Source organism: Taeniopygia guttata, chromosome 6 (genome assembly GCF_048771995.1).
Source record: "Taeniopygia guttata chromosome 6, bTaeGut7.mat, whole genome shotgun sequence".
Taxonomy (NCBI): Eukaryota; Metazoa; Chordata; class Aves; order Passeriformes; family Estrildidae; genus Taeniopygia; species Taeniopygia guttata.
This window is the reverse complement of record NC_133031.1, coordinates 8,558,539-8,582,942: the sequence shown is the minus strand read 5'-3', so window position 1 is coordinate 8,582,942 and position 24,404 is coordinate 8,558,539. Positions and strand designations below refer to the sequence as shown.

Sequence of the window (24,404 nt, the reverse complement as noted above, 5' to 3'; positions counted from 1 at the left end):
CCAAAACTCATTACTTTTCATCTCAAACACACAGCATCTCAGATCTTCAGGCGCCTGGTTTTTCCCAACCTAGGCACCAGCCGTTCCATTTCCTAAAAAAGACCTTGCAGAAATACACCATGAGATCATACAATTGAGATTGCTAAATACATATAAATGAACCCTCTGCAAATGACTTGAGTGATCTTAGTAATTTCTTTTTAATATCTGATCTGAAACTGCACCTTCTGATGCAATGCTCTTGCACTGCCAGAGAACACTTGAAATATCCCCAGCTTTCTCCCTGCTTTGCTCCCTCTCTCACCGTTTGTTACCAATAATAGCAGGTGAGATAAAGTAATCACATGTATTTACTTACTTTCACAGTCTTGCACATGAACAGCAGCATAACTTCATCTGCATTTCAGGCTACTGGAAGGAGTACAGCTCACACATATTTTTGGGCGTACACTTAGTCCAAGCTGGCTTCACCAATTTCAGCTATAAAGCAGCATTTGTTTTCACTTGTTTTAGACGAGAGTACATACGAAGTTAGTGAGCATAAAAACCTGCCAAGCCAACACCTTTTCTCCGTTTTCCGTTTCTGACTTAATGTGGGTCTCCTATGCTTAATTAACACTTTATTTTCAACACTTGTAGACACAAGGGTGAACTACAAATAGAACTAATAAGATCCTATATTGCAAGCCATTTAGGTAATTCCTAAACTGACGCTGACAGCAACAATACTGCAAGCATAAAGAGATGTCATATTAACACACCAGCATGGACACAAGAGGTAGGAGGAAGACCATCACTGACAAACTCTAAAAGGAAAATTTTCAAAACCAACAGAGACAATGGTGGGAGCTGCAGAAAGCCAAGAGTCTCTGTGGCCTTGCACAAAAAAGCTAAAACAGGATCAGTGAAAGGTTTGGAGATGAAGAGCTGTGTGGTTGGAGGAGTCACCTTCACCTACAGCACACAGGTTTAGTCATTCACCTGCTATTTTGGCTACCTGTCAGGTCCATTTGTGCTTCACAGCTCCTCCTCAACACTTGATAAAAATCAAAGCTGATTTGTGTCATTACAATGCCCACAACAGGAAACATACAATGCACCCGTCTGTCAGCACAGCAACACTGCGAGGAGCAAACTGACAAAGGTTTAGAATCACAGTGGAGACAATAAAAAAATTTTCTATTCCTATGACGTTTACATGTGAATGACACACATTTCAACATTCCAATAAAGTTCATTTGCAGTCACCTGCATACTAGAGCCACACAACAAAGCATTCTGACTTCAAATGTATTTACATTGTGGACTATGTAAACCACAGCACAAGGTCTCACTGGCCTGAAAAAAGTGTTGTTTTGCATTCATTTTTTCACCGCTTACTGAATTAGAAGTGGTTTACTCAGTCGTGCACACAGTTTAGCACACCAAAGCCACAGCATCAGCTAAAGATGTCGTTTTTCCAGACAGCCTACAGGTTGCCATTAAAGTCTAACACCTCTCCTTCTCTTTATTCAAGATGTCAAAACCAGGCAGAGTTTCAGATTTAAGGAAAATATCTCCTTTTTATAAATTAAAATCTGATTAAAATGTAAGATGATCAGTCCCTATAGACATTGCCAGAACTGTAATGCACACAAGCATTTTTTCCAAGTTGTTTACAAACAATACACCTACCAGGGGTTCAGAAAGATGCTGTGCCTTTCTAACAGGCAGAGAGAAAATGTCTGACTGACAAGGCGCCTTAGCCCCTTTCAACATTAGAAGGCACTCCGCCGCTACCTAATTAAGGCACATTCTCTTCTCGTAAAGTATTAACAAAGCACACATTTCCCCGACTAGCACTATATTTGTCATCCTTGAATAAATTACTTCTGTATTGTATTTCATGCACTCTTCCGGCCCACATCCTGCTAGACGCTGAATGCTTACTACTAGGAGCAGATGAGAGGTATGCCTAGGCAAGCTCCATTTCTTGGCTAGATGTATTGACAATGGGAAAGCTGAGTATCAATAAAACAGACATTATGCTCACAGCGAAGTACCCCCTGTGAAAAATTAGAGGAGATGAGAGTGTGCTCACGCAGGAAGGATTGGTCTCTCCTAAAACATCTCCACCTGCACGGTCGGGACAGTATCAGTTACCTTTAACAGGTCTTTAGCAAGTTACCTACTCTACCATGACCATTACAATACCTAAACAATGCCTCTAGTCGCTGAATTAGCAAAAATCCCTCGAATTTAAACGCCTAACTCCCAAGCTCATAGAGAAGAACCGAACAATATTTCTGTAGTATTTTGATACACACTTTTCTGAGGATTCCTGCCTAACAGCATCATATAAAATGGTGTTAAACTCCAAGTCACCCTCACAGTGCTCATAAACCAGGAGCTGAGCTCTTGCCGGGACAGAGTGCTGCTCTACTCGCATTAATTTTAAGAGTCTTATTTAAATGAGTTTTCAAATAACTTGAAATATCACAAGTAAAATAAAATATTACAAACAAATCAGACACTTCCTCATGACCAAGACGCTATTCCTGCAGGTCTGCACAGCGGCTGAAGAGGTGCTGGCTGAAGAGATAATCCGTAATCTCCGCAGATTACTGAAACTCCAAGGAAATCTCTACTTTGAGAAACTTCAGGGGAGCACAGAGCATCGCCCCTGCCGTGCCCGCCGCTCGGACCCCGGGCAGGGCGGGCGGCGGGGCCGCCTCCCCGCGGGGCGCCGGGCGGCCACGCGGGTCCGGCCGGGGGAACGCCCGCTGCTCGCCGGTTCCGCCGCCTCCCGGTGCCGGAGGGGGCGCGAAGGGCGCGGGGTGACCCCACCTGTGCGCGTCCGGCCGGCCGGGCCGCGCTGACAGCCGGGCCCGCCCGCGGTGATGGTCCCGGCGGGCCGGGAGGCGGCCGGGGGCGGGCGGGGAGGCCGCGGCCGGGGCCGGGGCCGGGGCCGGGCCCGCCCTGCGCGGACGCGGACGCGGACACCCCGCGGCGGGGACACCCCCGCTCCCCGCCCGCCGGGCCCGGCGCGGCGCCGCCCGCACTCACGATGGTGACGCTGGCCTTGCGCAGGTCGCGGTTCTCCTCCTGCAGCGCCTTGCACTTGAGCTTGTAGGTCTCCAGCTCGATCTTCAGCACCTTGTTCTCCTGCTGCAGCGAGGCCAGGCGGTTCGTCAGCTCCTCCAGCCGGAACGGCGAGATCACGATCCCGCCCGCCTTGCCGCCCCCCGAGGAGCCGCCGCCACCCGCCGTGCCGCAGCCGGGCCCCGCGCCCGGGCCGCCCCCCGAGAGCGGCCCCGCGGAGCCGCCGCTGCCGCCGCCGCCGTCCGTGTCGCTCTCGCTGGCGCTGTCCGCCATCGCCCCGCGCGCGCCGCCGCCGCCGCCGCCCGAGCAGGGGGCGGCGCCCGCCGCGCGCCGGCGCCGAGACGGGCCGCGCGCCCGCCCACAGCGCCGCCTGGCGGCCCGCGCCGGCACCGCGCCAGCCGGGACGGGCCGGGACACAGCGGGAAACACACACCGGGATGGGCCGGGACACACCGGGATGGGCCGGGACACACCGGGATGGGCCGGGAGCGGGGAGCCGGGACACACCGGGACCAGGATATTCCGGGAGCGGGGATCCAGGACACTCCGAGCCCGGGACCGGAATGTGCCAGGAGAGGGGATCTCGGATACACAGAACCGGGGACCGAAGGATATTCCCCACGGCGCTCCCTACACACCGAATCCTGGACCCGGGATGTGCCCGGAGGGTCTGTTCCACACCGAACCCGATGTCGGGACGTGCCCGGTCGGGACGTGCCCGGGGGAATCCGTTGCACAGCGGGACCCCCGCGGGAACAGCCCGTTTGCGGGACTCATCCCATTGCATCGCTAAACCCGTGCCGGGGAGCCCGGGGGTTCGCTGTACACGACCCAAACAGCCCCGAACCTTGTACTGTTTAAGAATTTTTGTACCAAAACGGCGCCCACGGCGCTGCCCGGGCTGTGCCCCCGGCCCAGGCCCCTTCCCCGGGGCAGCTCGCAGCCCCTCGGGGTGGACACCGGGAGCAGAAGGAGCGGGACCCCCACCCGCCGAGCCCCGGGGTCTGGGGGAGCAGCCCCGGGTCGGGGGGAGCAGCCCCGGGTCTGGGGGAGCAGCCCCACCACCAGCCCTGCTCCCCACCCAGCACACAGACCAACCAACTGGCATGTTAATTCAACCCTCCATACATCAGCAAAACTGCCTTAAGATATATAGACACTCATCTCTCATTACTGATAATATATTTGTTGATTAGTAGGTGCATTAGTTTCTTTTTTTTTTTTTTTTTCTTTTTTTTTACTATTTCTTTGCAGAGCAGCAGCGAACTATAGTGGAGAATTTGTGCCACTCATTCTATGGAAAAACATGGTGTGTATTGCTCCTGGATAAATTAATCCCAAGACTGTATAATTGGTTTCTCAATTATTTATGAAGGAGTCTTTAATAACAGTACTTCTTCCATTAGTGGCAAGCAAGAATTTCATTATCTCTAACTGCACTACCTTTTTGTTTCATGCCATAGTAAATTTCAAATTTTACTCTTTTTAATGGCTATAATATATGAAGGAATTCCATCTCTGTAAAGTAATTATTCTTTTCACCTGCCTGGGAATATAAGTGCAGGTCGTTTTATTTTTGGTCTCTTAATCACAAGAAAAGGGGTGTTCCTCGTTCTGAGCCTTGGAAACGGTTTCCTCTGATCTCCATCTGTGTGTCCCGGCACACAATGCTGCCCCAAACAAGGCTCAGAATGGAGAGGGAGGAAAGTTGGGGTCCCTATCTAGCACCAGCAGAGACCCATGGCTCTTCCTCAGCCCATCAGGAGGCACCAGTTCAGGGCTTTCCAGGCTAGAGAAAAGCTCCTGCATCCCAGGACATTAAAGCCACCAAGCAACCTTCATGACCACCCTGGCACCACTGGGTCATGAGGAAATGTTATTTCATGCATGAGTTCCACAGCACAGGCGATAGCTGGAAAGCCAGTTTGTCTCTGTGCACATGCACACGTGCTCCTGAAATCAAACAAATTGCTAAACTAGCAGGTTTATACCTCAATATTCTATCTTCCATCCGTCTGCCCAGTTTTGATCAGCCAGTACTGCCCACATTTGAGTGTCTTGCTGAATCAAGGCCTAAATATTTTGAAAGCCTGAATCAGCAAAACACGCATCTGCTCCAGGCTAATCTTACCCAGCAAGCCCCACGGCGTGCTTAACCTTAAGCCACTCTTCAGACCTATCAATGTTAATCTTAAGTGCTTTGCTGATTTGGAGCACTATAATTTTTCAGAGGACGTGTCCTCTGCTCCTTCAGACACTAAAATTAGCCTGAAAACAGACAGGGAGGTGCAGGCAACCTCCTCAACCCGGCAGTTGGCTCAGCCAGGGGCTGCATCCCTGGGCTCACAGCAGGCAGCTGCTGGTGCTGCCTCCAGCAGAGCATTTCTGGGGTGGTGCAGACAGCAGCTGTAGAGATGAGGGATCTTGAGGCAAGAGGGGAGCTTTTCCCTGCCTGCTTTCACTGTCCCTCTGTCCCTGCCGGGCTGGCATCAGAGGTCTCACTCCCAGCCAGCACACTGACTTTCATAACAGTGAATTATAACTTGGCACTTCTGTGGCTGTCTCTAGTTCAAAGCTGTGCTGAAACATTATCTAATTAATTCACACAATAGCCCTGGAAGGCAAGAAAGGGAGGTAGGAAGCTGAGTTACTTGCCCAATGAAAAACACTGAGTCAGTGGAGGAGTGGGAGGAAGACTCAAGGGCTCTGGATATTTAGATCTGACATGGCATCCTTCTTGTTGCAGCAGCAGTTCAGTCATTTAAAAAATAGTACCTCTATATTTAATTTCAATTACAGCCAACTACTCATAATTAATAGATTAAACAGGGAGAGAAAATGTTACCCTAATTAGCACCCCCAAAAATTAAAAATCACATGCTTTTCACACCTGTAGGATGTTAACCAAATCAATTTAAAAAGCATAAATATGTGGTATAAGCAAAATTAGCAAGACCCCATTGTGAAGACACTTACAGGAGAAGCTGCCCCACTGACAGGGCTGCTCAAGTGCCACTGGTCCTGGTCCCCACTGCAGGCAGCGAGTGGCTTGGCATCACAGGAAAAGCCACCACAACCACCCTGCCACCACCACAGCACCTGCAGGACGAGGTCCCCACCCTCCTTTGCCTCAGTATCTCTTTATTGCATGAGAAATAAATGCAGAACTGTAAGGGGGAAAGAAAAGGTGTTTGTAGAAATAAAGAATATGAAAATGTCACCAGCACCCTTATAGTAGAAGAGCAGACCAACCAAGAAGAAGAAATAGGGATTTATTCACAGAAACTATCATTACAGAAGGTAATGGGCAATTAGAAACAGTGTTCCATAAACTCACATCAACAGTAAAAATATTGTATAAAGTACATTTCTAAGTGTGAGGGGTTAGAAGAGGTATGTTCAGAGATTCAATGCAATCCTTTATGTAATTCCAGAGGTCCATTAATCAGCTGGAAGACCTTTTGTAAGAATACAATTTCATTAAAATATTCAATAGTTATAGACTGAAGAGGAAAAGGCCAACTGAAGCTAATTAACCTAAAGAAAAAAGTCTGCATAGTACTCAAGGTACCTGACTGAAATGGGGGTGCAGGGGAGAAGAGGGAATGGAAAGACAAAGTTGCAGGAAAATGCAATTAATGAAAAATACTGCTAGGAAAACAAACTGATGCAGCATTAAAAAGAACATGACTTGTACATAAGGGGATACTAAAGGGGGAAATGGAGTGCATATGTGGAGAGGTTGTAGAAGGGGAGAAAGTTTGGTTTGAAAGGTCTTTGTATGAGCAAAAGAAACCCAAATCGCCTCTATTGTGGATTAAGGCATCTATTGATGCAAGTTAAAACATGTTTTCTAACAAGCAATTCAGAAAATAATGTCATGCTGCTTTGCTCTTCTGACCAGCAATTATTTAATCAGAAAGCTGTATTAGGAAAAAAGTCTCTTAGTAGGATAGAGTATCTGACTATGAAAATGTGCTGTGTGATAGCCAACCAGTAGCTAATGCATCTTCAGCTCTGGGGCTTTGCTTTTGTATCCCTGTTCTCCCCAGGGAATTTTTTTCAGAGTTCATACTAGGTTGCCTCTGTTGGTCTGGCCATGCCATAATGATACCCAGCCCCTGGAAGCCTCCCAAAGAAGTTGGTGAAGAGGGGATTGCTGTACTTTGCTGTTTTATAGCCCAAATAGCTCTCAATAATTGAACATTAGCGTGGTGGGAAAAGTACCAACAAAACTTTTATGATAAATCTTCACCATCCTCCAGGACTTCAGGTCAAATAAATAAAGACATGCACAATTTGCATGCTATTTTTAGCATCAGCAGTTATGACAAATGTGGCACATACATAGATTTTCCTTGAGCAGTTCATTCTTCTGTCCTTCACTAACCTTTTCCTCTCCCAGTAATGGACTACTTTTTATGTCACGCATTTTGTAGCAGGCTGAGACTAAAGGGTCCACATCTCAATTAGAAAACTGCTGTATTTCCAACCAAGCAAGAGTATTTTTTTTGTGCACTAGGAGACCATGTTTCCCCTCCCTTGCTCACTCGAGGCAAGCTGAACCAGGAGCTCCTCCTCCTCCAGCCCCAATTTGGTAGGATCTGCCCTGAAAACAGAGGTCCTGTTTGCATTCCCCACACATGACCCCAAGGCCAAGAATGCAATGCATCAGAAGCAGCTTTTTCATCCATCCTGCATGTGGCTAGGACAACAACCAAGCCCCTTGCCAACACCCTGCCCAGCATCCCTGCACCAGCCTCAGCCAGGCAAGTCCCAGGGGATCCAATCCTTCTGGATTGCATCCCCTCCCTAGGGAAAGGGCTGGCAGGGGCAGGAGAGCTGCCCCAAAGCCATTGTGCTGCCCCTGCAGAGCTCTCCAACTGCAGGGCTGGCACAGCTCCTCCAGGCCAAGCTGCTCCTGCTGAGTTTGTATAAAAATTTGATAAAATTGCCACTGATGGGACTTCATGGAGTTCCATCACATGTTATCAACTTGGTCCTGCTCAAATAAGCCCCACGTATAAACTCCTCCTCTAGAAGGCATGGAGAGGTTTTGGGGAGCATGTGCCCCACATCCCAGGCTGCAGTGACCTCCCCAGTATAGCACCTCGATTTCCTGCACACTGTGTGCTACAGACAAAGCCTGTGTTCAACAACTCCCCAGGAAATTAGCATTAATTAGCAGGGAGCTGCAATCCTGCAAGTGACTGCCACTTATCCCACTAATGTTGGCTCCACACTATGGGAGCTCTTAGAATTTCTGACATTAAGATTGTTATTGGCCACAAATAAAGTGTAATTGATATTCTTTTGGAAATGGAAAAAGTACAGTAGTATACTCTGCAGCATTATTAATTAGTGCTAAATCAAATATCAAAGGATGAAAATAACACTATATTTAGCAATCAAGTTTATTTTAATAGATGCAATCAGAGTCCCATGACTTACAATTTTGCCTCTAAGGGGAATGTTCTCACTGAGGAAAATATGAAAAAAAAAAAAAAAAAAAAAGACAAAAGTGCACATTTAGGTAGGGTCCTCACTCACTCCAGAGCTGTCTGTGCTATTTGCTAGTTCTGGCAAGATTTCTGTTTTCCTTCTCATATGACCATTTACACTTCAACCTTGTTTTTCCCCCAAATATCCTGAGCTACTGTTGGAACCGTGCACAACAAAACCAACACCCAGAAAATCCTGTTTGTGCAGCATTTAATATGAAACTTTAAACTCAGTGCATTCAGCTGCAGATTTCCCGGGCTCTTGTATTTAAGGGGGAAGCGAAGTGTGACACAGATGTGCAGCAGCAGCTGGGCACTGCCAGCAGCGGGAGCTGCCCTGCTGGGCACGGTCAGTGCCAGCCCAGGAGAGGCGTCTGTCCTGGGCACAAACGAGGTTCCTCTGCACTACAGCTCCGGCCTTTGCTTCCGACTGTGCAATCACCGTGTATGTGCACCTCACAGAAAGCACTGACTGAAAACACTCCTTCTCATCCAGCTGGTCTGCGCGGAGGGGAGGAGGGAGGCGGCTGCATGGCGAGGCTGCAGGATGGTCCCTGCTGCAGGATGGTCCCTGCTGTCGCACTGTGAGCTGCAGCAAGATGCACTCGTTCTCGTGTGGTGTAAGTGGCATTTGTCCTCCAAACTTTGGCATAAGGACCTGAACCAGCAGCACTGTACCAGCAGTATCCTGACCTAGGTAAAACATACATTGCAACACAGACTGGCTGCTCCAACGATGAAAACTTCATTTATTGTCACTGCTTCAAAAGCCAGTGGCTCTAATAACTCAGAGACACTGGCAAACCAACCTGTTACATTCTCCGAGTGCTGTTCATCACAGTCAGGACAGCTTTGCTGACTGACCCAGGTCCTGTGGGGGATCACCAGATAACAACAACCAGACTGAGGTGGATCTGTAGTAGGGGCGCTTCCTCAGGTGCCAAAGCTGGGGTGAAGTACCTCATCTTCATGTTGCCTTAAAAGCCAGGTAAAACACACAGATCCCTGAGTAATAAACTGTATTTACTGCACCTGAGCAGAAGCCTACAGTTCAGAGCAGTGTGTGCTGCCTACAAACTTCTGTTTTGGCCATTCTTTATAGCACTCTATCACCCATAATGTACAGGAAGTGCATGCAATACACAGGGGATGCACACTTTAATGTCCTCATGGGCTGTGGGTCTGTTATTGATCTGACTCATACTAGGGAAAAAATTGCTTTTGGTAGTGCTTTTCCTGGTTCTTGACTGGGCAAAAGAATTTACAGGAGGTCCAGAGCTCACATGTGTTGGAGAAAGGGCTGCACATACCCCTGTTGCACAGGCCCTTTCCCCACATCTCCAATCCAGGGAGTGGGTTTTCCTTAGCTTTTCTGGGCATGTGCTGCTGGCTGCTGTGTTTTCCTCTGCTGCCCTGATCTGGGGAGAGCCTGCCAAGTGATGGCCTGTCACACTGGGAAGATGAAGAGGTGGATTAGACAAAAGAAACAGAGAGGAAAAGCAGATGAAAGCCAGAGTCAGATAACTGCTGGCCATGCGAAGTCTCACATCTGTGGGGTACAAGAACACTGCCAAATACACGTTATCCAAGAGTTTTAACACAATTTATTTTATGCTTAAATAATCAACTAGATCATCCAGTGTTTGTTGTTTTCATACATATGTAATTAGAGCTATTATCAATGAATGCTGTTTCCATATGAATATAATCAACAAATTAAAGTATTTCACCAAAAACCAAATAAAAATGCCCTTTAAAACACAGCAGCCTTAACAACCTAATATTACACTGCTAGGATGATTACAGATGATTGGCTTACTGAAAGATTCTACATCTTATAGCCAGTACACAATACAGTAATAATTTTACAGCGTGCTGCCAGTCTATTAGCTAATAATTTCTCTTCAGTTCATTTAAAAATATCCCAAACTTTTGCTCCTTAGAGCACCAACCCACTTCTAAAGCTGCAAGCATTACCCCCATTATAAAGCAAGAACAGATAGCACCCCCCTCCCCATAATGCAACTACTGTATATGTTATGGGTCTTAGGTCATTTCATTGAAAAATTGGCAACAGCAACAAATATTAGATGAAGGGCTTTGTGTTTACAGATAAAATCTTATTTTTCATGTTGCGGAATAGTGTTTGCAAAACTGGAAAAGATTTAATCAAAATAAGGTGAAACACATGCATCAAAATATTAGTACTCTGAAGAAAAATTTTCACAGAACTACAGAATTCCTCATTTTGGGAATCATTTAAATTTGCAGCAGATTTTAAAGATTTTTTTAAAATCAAGCTAGCGATTTTGCATATACAAACATTATAATTGCTAATATACAAGAATCTGTGAAGATACACCCAGAATATCCCTGTAGGTGCAGCCATTTGAGACACCTAGCCTGCTCAATGCATTTGCAATATTCTGTTTGTGATCGAAAAGGCAGTGCCTTATCAACACTTATTCTATTTTGTTAGAATTTATACAGTGTTATTTATTTACAGCAAAACTATTGATGTTTAAAAAAGAAACAAATAGTGTTTTATACCCTGACAGTTTGGGTCCAGGAAAAATAAGGCGAGCTGTTGTGGATTTTAGTATTTTTAGTGTCTTTCCATGGTTTAACCATTTTGTCTTCGCACATCCTCTCTGGCCACAGGAATTTATTTCTTTTGAGATGACATCAAACTGCTTGAGAGAAGCTGTTAACAGCATGGCATCTTGTATATACACTGCATTGGTAACTGAGTACCCTCCAATCCTGTGAATGAACGTGAATTTCCATGCTCATGCTAAATTAATTTTTTTGTTTGGGATTTTTTTTGTTTGGTTTTTTTAAATTTTTGCATAAAAATCATGCGGTTAATGTGGGGAAGCAGCAAACACACGCACACTTTTATAGGTGAATGTTTAATTCCTGTTGATTTTTCTTCCAGGAGTGTCCCTCTAGAATACTGGCAGTAAAAGCACACTGTAGAGAGAAAACAGAGAACAAATAATTTCAGAAATATCTTGTTAGAATCAGTTTCATGCCTTTCCCTGACTAAACAGAAATGTAACTGGCACGATGGAATTCTGCAATAGGCTAAATCACACAGTTTCTAGGTAGGCAATGACATTAGCTGAGCCAAAATGCAGCTGCAGATGTCCACAGTGCTGGTGAACTAATTTACAAATATGTTTGCAGCACTCTGCATTTCATCACCCCAGACATGCCACCAGCTCATCTGATCCAATGATGACAAGGAATCGGTTCTTTTGTTGTGGAAGGAACAGCATCATCTCCAGACGGAGAGAGCTGCTGCTTCCACAGCACGTTTTTCTTCATTGTGCACAAGCATCCCCACAGTGATGGAAAACCTGCTCTCCTTGCACATCCACCTCTTCCAGTTGCTCAGGGAACATTCCTGCAGAGCCAGGAATGCAGCGCCCAGCCTCTAGGAGGCTTGGTGAAGGACAAAAGCACGGACAAGGAGCAGCCATCCATCTCCCTCCAGCGTGGCTTGCATGAGTGGCACCGAGGAGAGACGGTCCAGCTCCTGCTGTCTCAGCCCTCAAACCAGAGCCATGCACGTAAGGACAGCAAGTTTGTGACGTTTGTCACACAGAGCAGAGAGGGCAGGAAGCAGAAATACAAACACAGCAGTGAGCAGGAATTGGAAGCTGTGGCTCCCTGGCACCTGGGCGCAGGGCAGCCTGCTGGGGAGCGGAGCTGGCGTGGTGCCGGCAGGGCTCAGGCTGGCACGGACACGCCTGTTCCCTAATCAGGTCACAGGTTCATCCACACACATTCCCCAGGAGTGCTTGCAGTCTCCTTCCACGCTAAAGCAATCTGCCCTTGCCCACATCTAGAGTTGTCATAAATCTGTCCTGCTGCTGAGAGCCGCCCGTTCCCACTGCAGCAGTCACGCCAGCTCACACCGTGCTGTCCTGCGGAACTGCACGCAGCTCTTGGCTTCTCCTTTCAACCTATGCTTCACACTGGGCTTGTCTGCAATGCTGACAGGGACATCTTCACAGCAAAACCTAGCTAATATAGTGATTTTTTTTCCCCAACACTCCAAAAAAAAGAACCACCTCTGCCTACCCAACAGGATTTTTTTTGGTCTTTTATGATTACAAAACAAACAATTTTTCTGCAGAATTCCCTGCTTGGGCAAACACATCCCCTTCTGCATCAAAATGAAATGTTTTTAATGGGCTCTTGACCAGACTCACAATTATGTAGTGCATATTTGGTCATGCTTATTATATGAAAGTTTGGAGCACAGAGATTCATCTTGCAAGACAAAGTTTTCCCCAGAACAAAGGTTCATTATCTAAGGCAGACTCTCTGAGTTCCTCAGGGGCTCTAGCATGGAAGACTTGCCTACTGGAAATCACAAGAGAAATGCATCAGCCGTCATGGGAGCAGATCTGATTCTGAGGAACTCTGGCTTCCTGAAGGTCAGACTGTTTCATACATTAGGCAAAGACTGCCTAATTTATGTAATTTTATTTTAAAATGAAATGCTTATCCCTGGTGTCTTTTGCACCACACTCATATGCTGGCAGGCTCTTTAACTGCATTGATTATGGGGTTCAATGCCCCATCTTACCTTCAATGCCTGAATTTACACATTTCTACTGCTTTGCCCCTGCAGATTGACAGTGGAAGCAGCACAGGACCCAACATGGGACACAATTTCATACAAACAGTGCCATCACTTTAGCTTGCTTTACTGCTATATCCTTGAGCTCCATAAAGGAGAAAGCTGTGTCAAAAGAATCACCTCCAAATATTTTATGAGTGTGTTGAGCACCAAGCCACATGAAGCTGTATTATTCTATTGGCACACACAGGAGGACTCTCAGTAAAAGCAGGAATTCAGGTGGATGCAGTAGGCGCTAACCAGATACTGAAATTACACCAGTCACCTCACAGAGCTTGCTCCTTGGGGCTTGATCCCATAAATCCCTCAGCTAGATCCCACACACTGAGTGCTGTTTGTCTAAATGGCTCTACTCACATGCACAGAGCACCTGTAGGGCCAGGGGGCTATAGGGGCTACCTTACATTTCATCAGTCAGAAGGGACTGGTGACTCAAGAGAGACTCTGCTTCTGTCTCTCCTTTTCCTCACTATCTGCTCTATTTACTAGGTCCTGTTTATTCTGTTCTTAAATCTTACAGTCAATCCCATACCATATGTACAGCAAAAAGATAATACACAGTCTTGCACGTCATCAATGCTTCCTCTGTCCAGTTCCTGAAACCCAACAAAGCTAAGAGAGAAGAGCAGAAAAAAGACATGTGCATGGTAAACCTACACACTTGGAGCCATGACAGACGGGCCAGCATTGAAAGACACACAGGCACATCTCTGTGTGTAGCTGTGTCAGTGAGAAAAACAGCCTCTGGCTTCTTCTCTTCACATCTTTACAGAGTCCCCTTCAAGGGGGTCTTTGTGCATTTGGGTTTAGCTTGGGAGGCCCTTATACCATCAGCTGCTGGCTTGCTACAATCGTTAAGGCTGGATCAATAAAATTCAACAAGAAACAGTTGGTAGGGATTATTTGTTGGCAAATATTGAGACACTTCACTTACAAGGACTTTGACTTGCATAACTGCCCTCAAATCATTTGTCTGACAGTGAAAGAAGCATTTCACTCCTAGGTTTATTTGTGTGCAGCTCCTTTACTATTTAAGCTTTTAGGGGTAGAAAGTTCTATGGATTATAAACACTAGACACTGTAAAATTCCCAGAAATTTTGCACATGCCTGAATATTGCTTTGCTTTATTTTACAAGAAGTAAAGATTAATTTCTATACGTGAACACAAGGTCATCTTCTGCTTACAAGACCAAGGGCCAGCTATTCATGTCTGCAGCTGGAAAGCAAAGTCAGGGTAGCAGAGGCAAGCCTTTGTGCAGCCCAGGTGCTGTTCCCCATGCTGGCAAAAGCCCTCAACAAGGGAAGAAAATTGATCACACTGACCGTTCAGTGGTTGGCTTTTAGCTTTCATGAGTAACTTTTCTTCTCCACGTGTCTGACTTCTTTCTTTGTCTTAACCTTATAAGCTTCTCCCTGCTTTAAAGGAAAAATATAAACATTAACACAGCCTGCAGAGAGCACTCATAATTGTAAACCAGCTTCCAAAACAGGATACACATTTTGCTGTAACAGGATAAGTAAAAAGCAGTTAAATCACATTAACACTTCATTTCAACGATACACACAATCTATTTATCCACTCTGCTGAGCTGCAAAAGCACAGGTCTGAAATATCATCTTCAAGTAGAAAACACAGCTCTACAATTTCAGCCTGACCCTGGGGTTGGAGTGCCCAGCTGGCAGTCAGTCCTCGGCAGAGCCCCTGCTGCCAGCTGCAGTGGGAGCCAGTGCCACTGACAGGGAAAAATCCCCTCTCCCAGCTGTCCTCCTGGGTCAGCTGAATTGGTGGGCATTCCCAACAGCAGAGCCTGTGGCTGCTCTTATGATGTTTCACAACGTCTGTGCTTTAAAGTAGCAGGTTAGTAATGGAGTAAAGGGAAGAAGAAGAAAGCCAGCAAAAATCACCACTGAAGCAGCACAGAAGTAAAACCAATGACAGTGACAAGCAGTGCAGGTTTCAGTGTCTTTAAAACAGCAAACCCCAAAATAAAGTTCATCTTTGCTCATTAAAAGTAGCTCAATAATCATCTAAAAATAAATTCTCCAGTAATCACAAGCCTCACTCACATCAGAGAAAGGCATCTGTTTATGTGTGGCTATGGGCAGAATTTACCCCTCAGGTGATCTGCATTGATGTATTTGTAACTATTTGTAGTTTCCAACTAATCTCATCTGGTGCAGCAAATTAAAAATGTTTACCCCTTGCTGGGCAGGATTCTTTTCCTTCACAAACAACAAGGAAAGAGGGAATGGAAATAAGTTTGTTTTCATTCTCTTATTTCTGTGACTTATGTGTCCCCAGCTTTTTTCCTTTTTTTATTGTCAGAAAATAAAGGGTATTTGTTATCTTCCTTTGTGAATCTGTTTTCACTCAGACAAGAATTTCATTAGCCCCAGTGACAGTTTTACTGAGCAGAGATGTCTGAGGGCCATGTGCTGGGGAAGAAGGCACGGTCTCCTCTGAAGCTATTTGTTTACAGAGGCGATGCCCATTCCCCCAAGGCTTCCTTGGGACAGATGACAGCTGAGGCACAGCTGCCCACTCCTGCCCTGTCACTGAAGCCCTTCCCAAGAGGGGCTGGGGTGTGCTGGCACACAATAGTACTACTCTTCCCACTGTCAGAGTGATAAAGCTGGGCATAGTCCAGGCCTGAAGAAGACTTCCAGTTTTGATCACCAGGGACAAAATCCTGTCTTGGTACTTGCTTGTAAAGGATACCATTACTTGGGTATGTTCTCATTGACCTGAATCCTGCAAACCCTCAGTCACCAGCACCAGGAGTGTCACACCAAGGTGAGTGAGAGGCCACTAGGATCAGACTGCAGTTCATTCCTTTGGGCTGGTGGAAAAGCCACAAAATCCACCTACAGCTGTAAGGCACAGATTCTGCAAGGGCTTAACCAAATACACAGACACGGCTCAACTTGATGGCACAAAGCAGGCCCCAAACCCATGGCTTAGACCTGCTGCCTGTTTTACAGAAACAGACCTTGATGCCCCGTGCTGACAGAATTCAGCCAGGCCCCCTTGATGCCACCCCTGCCCCGTGATCCCAACGCACAACCTGCCAATAACTGCAAGCACTGCACTTTTTGCCAAGGCTTCTTGTTAAATGCAAACCTCCAGCCCTTTAGCAGCACTTTCTAGCAGTCAACACAACCCTCTGCGCCTACTGTTATTTCCTGGTAGTCCCCGTTGCATTACCATTTCACCAACTTTCCTCTCGTGGGGGATAACAACACGTCTGACTACCTTCCGGGTGATCTGTGGGAAGCAATACATGAAAAGTATAGATTTTTTTTTTTTCCTAGATTCTAAAGGGAAAAAGTATGTTAAAAGAAGTTACTTGAATGCAAAGACAGAGCAGTGATGTAATTCATGATTACTTTTCTCGTGATGACGTTGCCTTCTTCATCGGTAAACTGTTCCTCTCTTACAGATTCACCAGGAATGTTTTTTGCTTCCTCACCCTAAAGAACGTGTTATAAGATTAGCAATAGAGCCTATATTCTGTCAAACCCACACATATTTCCACACCAATCCAAGCAACAAGCACATGCTAGCTTCAACTTTATGTAACAGTTTGCTTTATGGCACACGAACCGTATGAAAGCCTCGTTCATTTAGCAATGCTGATACCTGTGCATTTATCCTACAAAATGTTTCCTTAAAGCCTGTAGGGAGCTTCTAGCACACTGCCCTTATTAATTAATGCATGTCAGGAACTCTCTGGGCAACAAAATTGAGTGGTCAGTCTGAGCCCTCTGAGACACCCCATAACTTTTCACAGCCCCTCAGTGAAACTCAGCAGTGCTTCTGCTTTAGCACACGCAGAACCATGGTCTAACGTGGGAGAAATCTGGGACTTAAAAAGACAGATCTGCCTCTAGCTTGCTAAACACGAGGTCTTAAACACAAACACAGAAGACAGACAGGACTTCTCAGCACTTACAAAGGAAGGAAGTTATCTTACGTGACACTTTGCCCGGCATGGTGCCACCGTGGTGAGAGCCTCAGCAGCCCAGTCCATGACTCACTGAGATCAGCAGCACTCCAGCCATCACTTCTTGTAGGACCAGCAATTTATAGCACCAGTGCAAATAAATGTAAAAGCAGTTTCCTAGCTGCTATGCCAGGGACTTAATTCCACTTAAAGGAATTATTGCTTAAATCATAAATAAATGACATGAGTTTAGAGTCTGAGCCCAGCCAGCAGTCATGAACTTATGTTCCAAAAGAACTTTGCTAACTTTACCTCACAAAGTCATACTTCCAAACCTGGATGCTGAAGCAAGCACTGTTTTGATGCTTCAAAAATATCCACTGTTTGTGATAATATCTTTCATATAAGAAAGGCAAACATAATAATATTGTAGCTGGCCTACATATTAAAATTTTCCACTTGTAAATCAATAATGCAAACAAACAAAAAATTGCTTCAAACTTTTCTTCTCCCCTCACCCTCAACCCTCTATGGAAAAATTTTAAGTAGAGGGAAGAAGCAGAAAGAAAACATTGTATAAAAGACATTATAATAATATTAACTACAAAACAATATTTGGAAGTAGACTGTTACAGCTTTTATAATGCTTCATTGTACTGAACAGCACAGGGCAAATACAGTTTCTATTTACTCTGGTCTATACACTACGTAGTTGTCTGCATAAGGTCGTGGCACTGCTTTATAATAAACAAATACAGTGATGCCATGTGGATTTTTTAAAAACAGTACTAATGCAGCTTTTTCAAGATGTACAATGTACTATTGGGATTGTATACTACTCCTAAGCTCTAAGCAAAACAAACCTTTCCTTTTGTTTACAAGCCATTTGTCTTCTTTTCTAGCCAAGCTTTCCCACTTTGCTTGCCTGAGGAGAATGGCAGCAGGCAGGAGCCAGGGGGGAGCACTGCAGAGCAGAGCCCCTGGCCATGTTTGTCATTCTTCACAAGTACAGAACCTCTGCTGGTTTCTCATTGAAAGCTCTACTGAAGTCACCACTCCACTTGATAATTAAGCAATGGAATTCAGACATTTTACACATCTTTTTCCCCAGGCTTTCACAGACTGCTCGCAAACTGTACAACTTGCTGAACTTTGGTGCTTCAGGAAGCATTGCCGAGAGAAGGACAGGCTCCACAGCCAGGTGGGCACAGGGACACAGGGATGAGGTCCTGTGCCCGAGACACACCTAGCTGAGGTGCCTGAGCCAGGGAATGCTGGCGTCCCTACAAAAGCACAGCAGAACAAACAGCTGCTGAGGCCTTCAGCTGGAGCCTGAGAAGTTCATTCCCTGAAGGAGCAATGGCACACCTGCCTAGCACTGCACAGGCCCTGTGCAGGAGGAGGGAAGCGCGGGGCTGGTCCCTGCGGCGAGCGGGGCCCCAGCGGCAGCCGGCCGCTTCCTTTCTCACGAGAAAGGGACGGGACCGCTGCCAGGCAGGCCCAGGCACTGGGGAAAGGCTTTGGGAACTGAAACCTGTGGGGTTTCCTACTCACAAAGAGACGGGAGGGGGAAAGACTGACTCTGGAAACTTCACACTTTAATCAGATGCAGAGCAGATGGGGAACTAGCTGCACAGTTTTCCTGACCTTCCACATGTGAGACTCCCCAGTGGGCTCCAACACATTACCCCAAGGAGCAGGAGGGAACCCTGGCACAGACATCCCGTGGAGCACAGTGGTATGGAAAGGCTTGGTCTCCAAAGCCATTACAATAAAGCCCATGAAAACCAGAATAAAACAACATGGCCAGTAGCAAGGTCGCCAGACTACTTGGCACACCAACACCATTTATACGTACTGGTTCTTCGACTCCTTACTGAAGCTGAGAGCAAGGTTATCCCTTAAAACAACCTAGTGAGAATCACTGTGTCCAGTGTCAAAAGAATTAAAAGCATACTGCTGCACTGAAAGATGTCTCCTGGAAGAAAATGCAGTTTTAAAGGTGTGGTGAATTTTGGGTTTTAATTAGCTACACGCTCCTTTAAGCACAATTTAAGGATAAATGCTGTAAATACTCAGCAGTCAGTGCACATGAAATCCAGTTTTCACAATTCTCTTGCTGGTGGGTAGTTAAACAAATTGCAGGAGGGCTCAGAACTGGCAGGAGGTAGATCTGATTTACTGACTTTTCTAATCCTTTGCAGTTATAAGGATGGATGTTTGCTAGGAAAAAACCCCTACCCACTGGCAGTTTTAGTTGCAAGAGCTCAAACCAACACTGGGTTAGAATGGCACATTAGATGACCTTGTCAACAAAAGCTGTTTTTAAACACAAAGCTGGTGCATCTGCGTCACAGCTAGAGAATAAAATTCTTTCCACTGCATCATACTTATGTGGGCTTCATTTTACCCTTGACCAGTCAAAATCACTGTCACAATACCAAAAGCTTTAGAAAGGCAGGGAGAAAAGCTAATACTGTGATTACTGGAAGCCCAGTTGTATCTCTGGGACTAAAGCATACAAAGGCTGTAGTCTGCAAGCCTCAGCTCCAGAACATGCCAGGAAGCTTTGCAAAGCAGAGTGCTTTAATGTCACCCTGCTCACTGGAGTGTAGTCCTGCCAAAACCAGCTGGTATCCTGTCTCTGTTGCTCTCCAGGGCAGGAGAAGCAAAGAGCAGTTTCCTCAAAGTCTTCTGCCAGCTCCACTGATTTTCTTAACAGTTATTTGCAGATTATGGGTGTTCCCAGGGACCTTCAGATAAACGGAGTTATACAGTCAGTGCTGCAGTATTGTGCCAAAGTTCACTGTAGATTTGTCAGAGCTCTCATTTTCTTTCATGTTTGTTTTGTTACTAGAGGGATAATAGTCCCTTTTATTCCTTCCATACATCTAGTGTTGTTGAAACAGTGGAATAAAAAGGTGCAGCTGGATGCATCCTACCAACAGGGATAAAAAGGAATTTAAAAGCAGGAGGAAATAAGCAAGATGGAAAGATCCTAAATATTTAATTTTGCCAAAGACCAGAGGCAATGCCACAATGGGAACAGAAGCTGCACGGAGCGCTCAGACCTCTTCCCTCAGTGGCCTAAGCCAGCATCAGGACATAATCCCTTCAGTCTCGAGATCACATTCTTGTAATGCATGAGCAGCAGCTGTGCCTCAGTCTCCTTGGGGTCCTGAGCCTCTGTGGCAGCAGCAGGAGAAACAAACATCTTTCATTAAGGTCATTTTCATTAGCGAGTTCTGCCTACTCAGGGAGACCTTGTTAATCAGATGCCACAGCTCTCCGCCTGTGCCCATGCTGAGTCTGTAGTTGCTTGTTTGCAGATGTATTGCTAAAGCCACAGGAGGGGGAGAAAAATCCCAACAAAACAGGCCAGGCAAGGAGACCTGAGAGCAAACGGTGCTGCAAATGGGACAGAGCACTGCTGGGAGCTGGGCACAGGGCTGGTGCATGTGGCATGGAGGACCCACCTCAGAACAGCACTCGCAGTCTGGGGTTTGATTTAGTCCACGTTATCTTACTGAGGCCAGCAGCTCCAACTCGGATGGGCAGGACAGGGAGAGGGCACTTACCTGCAGCTCTCCCAGCCAGACAGAGACTGCAGTGGAGATGCTGTGCCCAGCTGAATACACTAAAGGAAATGGTTCCCATTTTCCTCACACAGGGCACATTCTTATCACGTACAGGGTGGCCAATTTCATTTTCCATAAATAAACTTCCCCTGAACAGCAAGACCATGGAAGCTGCTGGCTCTAGCTTTGACTAACTGCTGCTCAGGCCACTTCTCCTGTACAGGCTGCACCAAACCCTCCACAATCAGTAATGGGGCATTTCATGGGCAAAATGCACAGAAAGGGACAAATCTTCAATTAAAACTGGCAAGAAATAGCAAAAGTACAAGATACTACATTATGTCAGATTTGAATAACCACTGCTTAGAAATATACTTTATTTTCCATTACATTCTACCATAAACCTTTTGGCAAGAATCTTATTAAAAGAGCTTTAGCCAAAAATTTGTATCCATGAAAGATTTAACAACCTCTGAAAAAGCATGAAAAATTGGACACTGATTCCTGCGATGGCTGAATAACAGGAGCTTTGGATCAGGCTTTGAATGTCCACATTGTGGCAGGCACTCTTATTTTCCCCTTGTGTGCTAATTGCTTGCATTCCTGTACTACCATAAACCCATTCCTTTTGCAATACCCCATCCCATCAATCCACCATGTGAACACAAGAGGGGAAAGGAAGAAAAACAAAAACATCTGCACTACCTTGAGGTTAGAATAGGATCCTATTACATGTGGAAATGGGCATCAGTCCTTGCTTGTCTGGTTTTATGGGCTCGGCCCTCTGAAGTGCTAAATCCCATGGGAATGTGCTCCAGAATACTGAGCACTTGACAGGACTCAGCTCTTGGACTGCTGGGAAAATACCTCCGTGGGAGAGAAAAGTCTTTCCCCATATTTGGGCCAGGGCAGAGAATTAAGGTAGCAGTTAAACAGAAGTAATAGTGTTAGCAATACTGCAGAATGGCAGGGAAAGGAAAAACAAGTTGGGAAAGAAGAACAAAGGTGATGAAGCAATTCAGCCCCGACTGTACCTGTGGTGGCACATGGCAAAGCCTTTTTCCCACAGGACTCAATTTATCCTCAAGGTTTCAGTGCCAGCAAACTTTATGCCTGCAGGCTGTGTGAACACCTCTGTTGCTTTAAATGCAACATGCAGGCAGTAATGAATACCAGGAAGAGCAATTAATATTAGGAAAAAAATCTTTACTGTGAGGATGGTGAGACACTGGTACAGGTTGCCCAGAGAAGTTGTGGATGACCCATCTGCGGAATGTTCAAGGTCAGGCTGGATGGGGCTCTGAGCATCCTGGTCTGCTGGTAGGTGTCCCTGCCCATGGCACAGGGCTAGAACTGGACAATCTTTAATGTCCCTTCCAACCTAAGCCATTCTATGCTCCTATTGTTAAGGGCTACAGCACCCCAGTTCCCACATGTGGTTCTGCTCAGTGGAGGCTCCAAGCACACCCTCATTCCCTGCCCCTGCTGCTGGACATAAGCTGGCTGTGGGGTTGGGCAAGCACTCACTTTGCCAGGCACTGAGGCACTGGTAGGTGAGAACCTGCTGCTCCTGGTCACTGCTCAGGGCCCTGCAGCAGCAGAGTGAGTTATTTTCCCTCTGCAGGCTGCGAGCATTGCTCCAGGCCTCCACATCCTTGGAACTCTTCCCTGATGGAGGAGCTGTACCTCAGCTTGTGCATGCTTTCACAGTGATTTCAGTTCACCCAAAGTGAACCTCTGATCTCGGGAATGGGCAGCAAAAAAGTCCCTACCAATGTTAAATCTTCATTTTTCCATTTCATACCACCATTTCATGAACTTTACATGATCAAAATGGTCGCTTGCACTACCAAATTCTTTCTCTAAAAGGCCTGATGACTGTTGCTTTCAAATTTTTCTCGTTCTCTTTTGAGCTTGTCTTAAGATGCAGAATGGGGGATAAAAAAAGAAGCTATAAATGATCAGAAAATAACCAAAGAATCACATGTATTTTCTAATCAAGAGACAGGTACAGCTCTAATCCAGCTGAGATCAGACACGTTCCCAACAGCGCGGGTTCAGCCGCCTCCTCCTGCCATGTTCACCTTCCCACTGGGTCTGCACCAGCTGCAGAGTCCAACACTAAATATGCTGCTTTACCATGGCTCTGTCAAAAGTTCTACCCCAAATTGTACTGCCACATTTAAAATCAATTTTCTGTGCCTTTCTCTAAACACGGGGGCTGTAAGAGAGAGAGAGAGCAAGAGAAAGCTGCCTTTGACACGCTTTCCTCTTTTCTACTCCAACACTTCCTGACTGCAAACCAGCGGACACCAAAATAGTTCAGACATAAATTGGGTGGGGGCCCTTAGCCACAGGCCAACTATGCAGCCTTTGAATCTGCAGCACACTTACACTCTGTGTGCTACCAGAGACTCCTGCAGCGCTGGAGGGGCCTGCCCTGTTTGAAAACAGAAACCACATTCCTAAGCCTGAGCAGCCAGGGCTTATCTGCAGGGGGAATTACTGGGGAAGGGTTATACCCTGACAGGCTCAGGGCCTTTCAGGGAAGGCAGCAGGTTCTGCCCGGGGAGATGGGGGATTGGACAAAACATTTGTTTCTGCTGAGCTCAGTTTTGCCACTCCTGTCCTGTCCTGAATGGAAGCACAACGGGTATACTGAAGGAATTCATAGTGGAGGCAGCCAGAAATTCACCTTTCCTCTTCCAAAAGCATCTGCACCTTGGACTCTGCAGCTGTGCAGAGCAGCCTGTCTGCCACCCACATTACATAAAAGGAGCAGTGCCTTTCCTGGTGTGCAGACTCCCCTCAACAAAGCATGCAAGCAACAGTGATATAGATATATGCAATTGAAATGTCACAATTTATTCCTAAAGTAACAATTACAGCTTAGGCAAACTGCACTAGTGCTGTAATAGCACTAAGGTGACCTGCTGTTATGGTTTTTTTCAGGGCTTGACTACATGATTTTCAAATAAGAATCTAATAAATCCTGTAAGTTACTGAGGAATTACATAATGGTTTATGTTATGTTTATTTTCTCATGCTCTATGCTGCAGGAAAATAATGTCATACTGTATGACCGCAAAAAAATATTATAAGGGCAAAACCAATTATTTATATGATGATGCCATTGTTATCAGTATATATAGTATACTGTGCTGTAAGTAAAGGCTATCTGTAAATAAATAGAGTTTACTGAAGGCAATGCAAGGACTTTTATTAACTTCAGTAAATTTAAAATCAGGATCATCTGGCGTAGTGAGAAAGTTTTCCAGAACACATTAAGCACTTAGGACCACAGGTTTCAACCAGAGTACATGCCTCATACTTTCCTATATCCCACTCATATATTCCCTACAAATGTTTTACTTGTAACACAGAATTTTTTAAAGGAAAAAAAAAAAAAGGAACTATTGTTACCCATCATTTTTGGTGGCTCATATTTGCTCTACAGGAGACCAACATGCTGCATCTAGCTGTAATCTTTAAGATGCCATGCACAACAGTGGCAGTGAAGGACACAGCACTCCATGCAGCAAAATTGTTTTCCAAGAGAAGACACCCATAAACCCATGTTAAAGCAAGGAAAGGCAACCTAGCACTGGGTTATAAATCCATACTGGCCAAGGAAAGCACATTACC

The 24,404-nt window shown here is 45.9% G+C and overlaps 2 protein-coding genes across 48 annotated transcripts in view; both read right to left on the bottom strand.

The window, feature by feature from the left end:
- Positions 1-3,413, bottom strand: part of CCDC6 (coiled-coil domain containing 6) — a 52,429-nt gene extending 49,016 nt beyond the window's left edge. For both annotated transcript variants that reach the window (XM_030275810.4, XM_030275811.4), the window contains exon 1: positions 3,046-3,413. In XM_030275810.4, the coding sequence (XP_030131670.3) occupies positions 3,046-3,354 (309 nt within the window). In that variant the 5' untranslated portion in view covers positions 3,355-3,413. The remainder of the gene's footprint in view (positions 1-3,045) is intronic.
- Positions 3,414-10,163: 6,750 nt separating this feature from the next.
- Positions 10,164-24,404, bottom strand: part of ANK3 (ankyrin 3) — a 335,104-nt gene continuing 320,863 nt past the window's right edge. For 34 of the 46 annotated variants that reach the window (XM_072930929.1, XM_072930930.1, XM_072930925.1 and 31 more), the window contains 4 exons: positions 16,625-16,708; positions 16,443-16,502; positions 14,561-14,653; positions 10,164-11,555 (listed from right to left, as the gene is read on the bottom strand). In XM_072930929.1, coding sequence (XP_072787030.1) covers positions 14,585-14,653; positions 16,443-16,502; positions 16,625-16,708 — 213 coding nt within the window. In that variant the 3' untranslated portion in view covers positions 10,164-11,555; positions 14,561-14,584. The remainder of the gene's footprint in view (positions 11,556-14,560; positions 14,654-16,442; positions 16,503-16,624; positions 16,709-24,404) is intronic. The other 12 variants (XM_072930957.1, XM_041716971.2, XM_072930936.1 and 9 more) reach the window with 3 other exon arrangements.